Source organism: Takifugu rubripes, chromosome 16 (assembly GCF_901000725.2).
Source record: "Takifugu rubripes chromosome 16, fTakRub1.2, whole genome shotgun sequence".
Lineage (NCBI taxonomy): Eukaryota > Metazoa > Chordata > Actinopteri > Tetraodontiformes > Tetraodontidae > Takifugu > Takifugu rubripes.
This window is the reverse complement of record NC_042300.1, coordinates 7629333-7637525: the sequence shown is the minus strand read 5'-3', so window position 1 is coordinate 7637525 and position 8193 is coordinate 7629333. Positions and strand designations below refer to the sequence as shown.

The 8193-nt window shown below is 41.2% G+C and overlaps 1 protein-coding gene across 1 annotated transcript; it reads right to left on the bottom strand.

Annotated features, from left to right (window-relative positions):
* Window positions 1-1347: 1347 nt before the first annotated feature.
* On the bottom strand, window positions 1348-8193 carry LOC115253091 (uncharacterized). Its single transcript, XM_029850031.1, has 4 exons — window positions 8167-8193; window positions 2700-4758; window positions 2321-2464; window positions 1348-2078 (listed from the first exon to the last, which is right to left on the bottom strand). The coding sequence occupies exons 2-4, from the start codon at window positions 4729-4731 to the stop codon at window positions 1858-1860; spliced, it is 2397 nt and encodes a 798-aa protein (XP_029705891.1). The 5' UTR covers window positions 4732-4758; window positions 8167-8193; the 3' UTR covers window positions 1348-1857.

Genomic DNA, 8193 nt, shown 5'->3' with positions numbered 1-8193 from the left:
GCTGCTATGTTGGGAGAAGCACCATCACAAGAGTCTTATGTGACAGCATGCGCGCGTCTTCTGAAAGAAATCCAAAATAAGGCCCGGATTGTTGCTATGAACGTTTACATCGTCCAAAGAAAACGATTTTCTGCTTCAGCAGCTGGAGGTATGCACCGGATGTAACCGCGGGCAACCAAAATACACAACAAGATGCAATTTGTGTTATTGTAATTACAGACCCCTTTTTTCCTGACGCTGTCACTGTAGCTGCTGCACTTTAATGTGCTGATCAGCATTTTCTCACCCTCTGAAGACGCTTCGAGAGCCGATCAGGAGGATTTTAACTCTGCTTCTAAAGAAACGCTCGTGAGCGGAACGAACGGACCAGTCATGGTCCGACACAAGAGTGAGGCCCCAGGTCAATTATTCACATATGTCAATAATCAGCCGTAAACCTATTTTTAATCGTGTTTGTCCGCGGTATTAATCACGCTCCAGATTCCAGGCACGCTGCCGGATGAGCGGCGGCGAGGGAAAAGGCCTTTGGGAAGAGAAACGCTGCACAGATGATGGAGGATAACGACTAATGCAGAAGAAAAGGGGAAATACTGAGACAGAATTTTAATCTGCATTATTACACTTTTCTAATCAGCCAGTTTACTCTGCGTTGCAGCTGCTCGCTAATGAGTCACATTTTGATTAATATCAAATTCAAAACAAACTCTTGCGTGCTAGACTGTAAAAATATAGGATTTATTTTACTCTTTTTCACACAAAACCTCCCTTTGTGGCAGATTTCCTTGAATGACAATCATACAAAGTCCCCTTGTAGAAGTAAAACCTTTAAAAATTCAGATAAAGACCAAGAGCATAATTCTGTTCTACCTTTCAACAGGAAGAAACCTTGAGTAGAGCCCAGAGTGCTTAAATGGAAAGCAAAAATACTTCAGGGACACTAAAAATGAGGTGAAAGTTTCCAGTGGCACTAGACACACACACACACACACACACACACACACATACCTACTTAGACGACAATTGGGAGCGGATGAACGAACACCCCACCTTTCCGAACCCAACTTTCTGAATGGTTTAGAGAGAAGGTGCGACCATTTTCGGATTCAGAAAAAAATCCTTAATACGAAAATCGTTTGATTTGATTTTTTAAAGCCTTTTTTCCGCAGTCTGATTTTTAACAGCAGTTTGGGGACAATCAGGGACAAACCTTTGGGGACATTGATTATACACATTTCCTAATATAAGTTATCTTTGGGGTCTTATTTCTTTCAAGTCAGTTAATTATGATAGTCAAGTTTGAATTGGACTTTTTGTTTGTTTATGGCAAATGACCACTACAGAGATTCATGTCAACGCAGGGCCAGAGCTTCCTGAAATCAGTTTAATGCTCACTGAAGCAACACAAAAGAGAACGATAGTTGTAATTGTAAAGTGTTCCAAAAAAGAAAAGGGGATCCACATGACCTGCATGTGGATCAGAACACAGGTAATGCCAACATTGGGCTTTTCATAACAAAATCAACACTTGCAAAATGATTTCAAAACAATTACAGACTCTCCAGCTCTGAATTATGTCCTGCTGCTCCTGGAGTCTTCAGGAAAGTTAACATTTATGTAACGTATGTATGGTAGGTATGAATGTATATATTGGTACCTCCCCCAATTCCGAATGAATGACTACAAAACAGCTGAAATCAAATGATTATGAAACACAGCTGACATCACAGAAACATAACACCTCTTAAAACTGTCAAGGTAAGATATAGTCTTAAAATTAAGTATTAAACAGAAAGTTTCTTAACTTACCTCATTGAAAATTAACATGGTGAATGAACAAGGATAGAAACAGGAAAGCTTTTAAATGCTTGTTTGCCTCTTCAGGGCAGTAATTCTGTATCTCACATAGTGTTTTACATCCGTCCAGGTTCGATCTTTCAGAGTCTCCAATTCATTTTGCAGACAGAGCATGCAATCATGCTTGGCAGGTGCTGTGAATGTTGTGATGAAGTTCATCAGGTGTTTCTCCACTGCCTGAGCTTCTTCTGTTGTCCATTTACGCCTGTGTCTCTCTACTCGTACTGTGAAGAAACAAATGAAGATTTATGTAATAGTGTAAAAAAGAAAAGGAAATGAGAAAAGCATCAAATATTCAAGACAGATCTAAGCAGACAGACACATGATCATCTGTCTATGAGAAATGACTGAGGATCTTCTGGTTGTTCACACCCTTGTCTTCCTCTACGGATCGTAATGAAAGGGTACAATACCCAAAGAGCAAAGGATAAAATCATCATTCTCTTTGGACGTTGGAAGTTATAACCTGGTCTAGGTTGAGTAGCAGCAGGTGCTTGCGCCAAAGATGCAGGTGTGTCTGTGACAGGCAGTATGTTCTCCATTTCAGTGTTGGTACACTCTTCTTCAGAGGTGTCACTTGAAGGTGCTTCATTGGAGTGTGTCACTGTCTCTAGGGGAAAAAAACAAGACAATGAGAAAATATTCAAGATAAAATTAATTTACGAATGCATACATTTACAGGCAGAAGTGAGTAGGGCACTTGTTAAAAAAAAAAAGATAAGAAACTAAGTATCCCTAAAACTGTTTCAAAAATGTAAATGTATTTAGACAGCTGCTAATTTTAACCATTTGTTTAGGCTTCCTTTGACATCTTATTGCAACTGGATTAAAAATTAAGAACAAACCTTCGGGGTCAATTTCGATATCCTCCAGTGTCATGCCTTTGTACTTTGACACAGTCCCCCCCTCCATAGCCAGCAGCACTTTGCTCATTCTGGCCAGCTGCAGCGTTCCTTGAGGCAACCGATAATACTGTCTGTGGATGCGAATATCATGGCCTAAAAAGTCAGCCAATTGATCACAATCATTTTCCTCAAGGTTCAGGACCTGTGACATAGTTGCAATATGTTTTCGAAGCTTTGTTGAAGTCAGTGCCTCAGGATGTTGGGCACCACATAGTTGAGTAAATTTTTTAAGGCACTCGCCCCCTCGATAGGCTGACAATACTTCTGGTCTTCCAAACATGAACACATTATCACTGGGTACATGGCACAGCTCTCGCATCTCAACTAGCAACTCCATAGCCATCACCATGGATGGTTTTAGGAGGACAGGAACCATCCTACCCCCTTTCACTCGGATTTCGACTCTTGTGAAGTACTCACACATTTTCTTCTCAAATGGAGTCAAGCAGATAGCCACATCATCATGCAACACTGACTTGTCACGGGACCTAAAGGCAGTCAGCAACATCCTTGACACCTCTCCTGCTCTTCTCCTGTTGAATGTAATGGCTAAAGCAAGCGTTACTTGAGCTAGGGCAGCATAGTTTTTCGGAGTGGGAGCGATTCTCAGCATTCTCTCTGCGAAATTTTGCTGTTTTTCCATATGGAAGTTTAACAACTTCACATCTTCTGCAAAAGGTAGCATCTGTGGCATATTCCATTTTGCCTCTTTTAGGGTCTTTAATGCTGCATTGGAGATGAACTCTTCCCATCTGCTATCATGTATTGATCTGTACCTTTTGGCATATTCTGCCATAACATTATCACCCATCATCATAGCATCACTCTCAACTACACAGGATATTTTTTTTAGACTGTAGCCAAGCTTGAGTGCTAAAGATGGGGTTTGATAAGCATTGGTTTCAGGATTGTATCCTGCCATCTTCTTCACTGCAGCTATTACATGTGGGAAGTTCTTAGGAATGAAAAATTCTTCCAATCTCTTGAGTGGCGTGACCTTTTGAGCCTCGAGGACCAGTCTTCCAACTTCTCGCATCTTTTGCCTTATGTAGTCCTCATTATTCCCTTTATTCTTCAGTTTGTTGAACATATATTGTCCCAGTTGCAGGATGCAGTTGTCTTCATGAACAACATATGACACCTCATCATAGTTCATTCTTGTTAAAATTTTCTGGAAGCCTTCACTAATCTCAACACTAACAGGTGTGGTCAGAGCACACAGAGATCGAACTCTCTTTCGGCCAGCTTCAGGTGCATCCTCTCTTGGCTTCTCGTGACAGCATTTGATATGTTTCCATAATGTCTTTTTTGAGTAAAGACCTTGGCAATGTGCACAGTGAATAAAATCGTTAGCATGTCTGATCTTCTTTGTTCGGTACCGTACAACAAGATGTCCTGTTCCTTTTCTCACTACATCTGTATTGTGAGCAAAGTTTCCTCTGTTGGCAAGAATGGCAAGTCGAACTCTCCTTTCTTTGGAACTCTCTGGATAATAAAGTGCCTTTGCAACCTCCGGTTTATTGGGATGAACAGTTTTGAGATGTTGTGAGATTTTTGATGTTGGCTTGGAGCAATAAAGGCAATAGTTCCTCCTGCCATTCACATGATGATCTTCATCATTTGAGGTACACATTATTTGAATTGAAGGTTCTGCTGTCTCTGGGCTAATTGATGAATTGACTTTCTTATGACGGAGTGATGTGTTCCTCTTTCTCTTTTGGCTGATTGTCCTTTTCCCTGTTGGTCTATACTTCCTTCCTGTGTTGTCTTCTTCAGTGCTACAGTCTTTGTTTCGGCTGAGAGCTGAGCTGCTTTCTTTTTTTGAACTATTATCAACTGGCATTAATTGAAGCAATCGTAAAGTCCGTAGTTTGTTTTCGGAGGACAGAAATGTACTGTCATCAGAGCCAGTTCCAGTAGAGTCACGGATGTAATCAGCATCACTGTAGTCAGTATCACTACTCTCATCCATCGATTCAGCCGAAGTATCTTCTTTGGACTAAAAGAAATAATAAAAATAATCAATTATTTTCCACATTTGATTGTACATGATGCCATACAATAATGCCAATGTAGACAAATCAGCATGATTCAGGCAGTAAAATACTAGAGTTTAAACAATTCAAATCAATTGAGAATTTGTAATGCAGTATTTTTTTTTTACTGCAATTTGAATTGAAACTGCAGAACTGATTAATACATTCAGATTGACTCCTTGATTCCCTTCATTAAATAGGGCCAATAAATAATTTTCCCCTACATAGTGAGAGATGAAGAAAACCACCTGACTTTGTCCAGATTTTAGTTTTGGGTTAAACTCATGAGTTACTGCACGAATCCATGAAATTCACATTTTTGAGAATTTGGCAGTAGATGGTAGAAGCTGAAACCTGGTAATTGAAAAACATACAAACAATGTTATAAGTCATATACCACAATTAAAGTAATTCAAAAGAAAAATGCACATAAAATTAAAATGATCTTAAATGCTCACACTCCTGTATTTGGACCCATCTCCCACGAATACACAAACCTATCCGACAACTAGGGACACTTAAAACACACTTTCTCGTTGAACCAAAGTGGGGACACTTGCGTGTTTAGATGCAGTTGTCAACCCATTGAGGTCTATTATAAGGATGTTGCTATGAGCAAACACACCCACATTATCCGAGACACCCTCAGAGACATGGTAGCACTAACTAGAGATGAGAGAAGCCATCTGGATTTACAGTGTTCTCTCATATGTCCACTGATCAGGTGGTGACCTCAGCATAAAGCATAAACACAAGACTAAATGATCAGATATGATCACTAGTTACCAACTACATGCATTTAGATGCAAAGTTACTTACTGTGTTGCCATTGTAGGGCGAAGGCTCTACACATTCAGAAGGAAGCAGCGACTGATGGCTGCTGTCCACGTCCTCATCCAAGGATGGAGTGGTCACGGGGCAAGAGTGAACCTGCAGTTGTAGAAAGGGATAAATACAATGTTTGTGAAACCAATATTAATGATGGCTGACATGTTCTTCTCAAGTTAAAGCTGCTTAGACACCAACACCTACGGCTATCCTACTAATGGGGACACTTACACACACACACACACTTTCTCGTTGAACCAAAGTGGGGACACTTGCGTGTTTAGATGCAGTTGTCAACCTGTTGAGGTCTATTATAAGGATGTTGCTCTGAGCAAATACACCCATATTATCTGAGACACCCTCAGAGACATGGTAGCACTAACTAGAGATGAGAGAAGCCATCTGGATTTACAGTGTGCTCTCATATGTCCACTGATCAGGTGGTGACCTCAGCATAAAGCATAAACACAAGACTAAATGATCAGATATGATCAATAGTTACCAACTACATGCATTTAGATGCAAAGTTACTTACTGTGTTGCCATTGTAGGGCGAAGGCTCTACACATTCAGAAGGAAGCAGCGACTGATGGCTGCTGTCCACGTCCTCATCCAATGATGGAGTGGTCACAGGGCAAGAGTGAACCTGCAGTTGTAGAAAGGGATAAATACAATGTTTGTGAAACCAATATTAATGATGGCTGACATGTTCTTCTCAAGATAAAGCTGCTTAGACACCAACACCTACGGCTATCCTACTAATGGGGACACTTACACACACACACTTTCTAGTTGAGCCAAAGTGGGGACACTCCTGTATTTGGACCCATCCCCCACCAATACACCAACGTATCCGACAACTAGGGACACTTAAAACACACTTTCTAGCTGAGCCAAAGTGGGGACACTCCTGTATTTGGACCCATCTCCCACGAATACACAAACCTATCCGACAACTAGGGACAATTAAAACACACTTTCTCGTTGAGCCAAAGTGGGGACACTTGCGTGTTTAGATGCAGTTGTCAACCTGTTGAGGTCTATTATAAGGATGTTGCTATGAGCAAACACACCCACATTATCCGAGACACCCTCAGAGACATGGTAGCACTAACTAGAGATGAGAGAAGCCATCTGGATTTACAGTGTTCTCTCATATGTCCACTGATCAGGTGGTGACCTCAGCATAAAGCATAAACACAAGACTAAATGATCAGATATGATCAATAGTTACCAACTACATGCATTTAGATGCAAAGTTACTTACTGTGTTGCCATTGTAGGGCGAAGGCTCTACACATTCAGAAGGAAGCAGCGACTGATGGCTGCTGTCCACGTCCTCATCCAATGATGGAGTGGTCACAGGGCAAGAGTGAACCTGCAGTTGTAGAAAGGGATAAATACAATGTTTGTGAAACCAATATTAATGATGGCTGACATGTTCTTCTCAAGTTAAAGCTGCTTAGACACCAACACCTACGGCTATCCTACTAATGGGGACACTTACACACACACACTTTCTAGTTGAGCCAAAGTGGGGACACTCCTGTATTTGGACCCATCCCCCACCAATACACCAACGTATCCGACAACTAGGGACACTTAAAACACACTTTCTAGCTGAGCCAAAGTGGGGACACTCCTGTATTTGGACCCATCTCCCACGAATACACAAACCTATCCGACAACTAGGGACAATTAAAACACACTTTCTCGTTGAACCAAAGTGGGGACACTTGCGTGTTTAGATGCAGTTGTCAACCTGTTGAGGTCTATTATAAGGATGTTGCTATGAGCAAACACACCCACATTATCCGAGACACCCTCAGAGACATGGTAACACTAACTAGAGATGAGAGAAGCCATCTGGATTTACAGTGTTCTCTCATATGTCCACTGATCAGGTGGTGACCTCAGCATAAAGCATAAACACAAGACTAAATGATCAGATATGATCAATAGTTACCAACTACATGCATTTAGATGCAAAGTTACTTACTGTGTTGCCATTGTAGGGCGAAGGCTCTACACATTCAGAAGGAAGCAGCGACTGATGGCTGCTGTCCACGTCCTCATCCAATGATGGAGTGGTCACAGGGCAAGAGTGAACCTGCAGTTGTAGAAAGGGATAAATACAATGTTTGTGAAACCAATATTAATGATGGCTGACATGTTCTTCTCAAGATAAAGCTGCTTAGACACCAACACCTACGGCTATCCTACTAATGGGGACACTTACACACACACACACACTTTCTCGTTGAACCAAAGTGGGGACACTTGCGTGTTTAGATGCAGTTGTCAACCTGTTGAGGTCTATTATAAGGATGTTGCTCTGAGCAAATACACCCATATTATCTGAGACACCCTCAGAGACATGGTAGCACTAACTAGAGATGAGAGAAGCCATCTGGATTTACAGTGTGCTCTCATATGTCCACTGATCAGGTGGTGACCTCAGCATAAAGCATAAACACAAGACTAAATGATCAGATATGATCAATAGTTACCAACTACATGCATTTAGATGCAAAGTTACTTACTGTGTTGCCATTGTAGGGCGAAGGCTC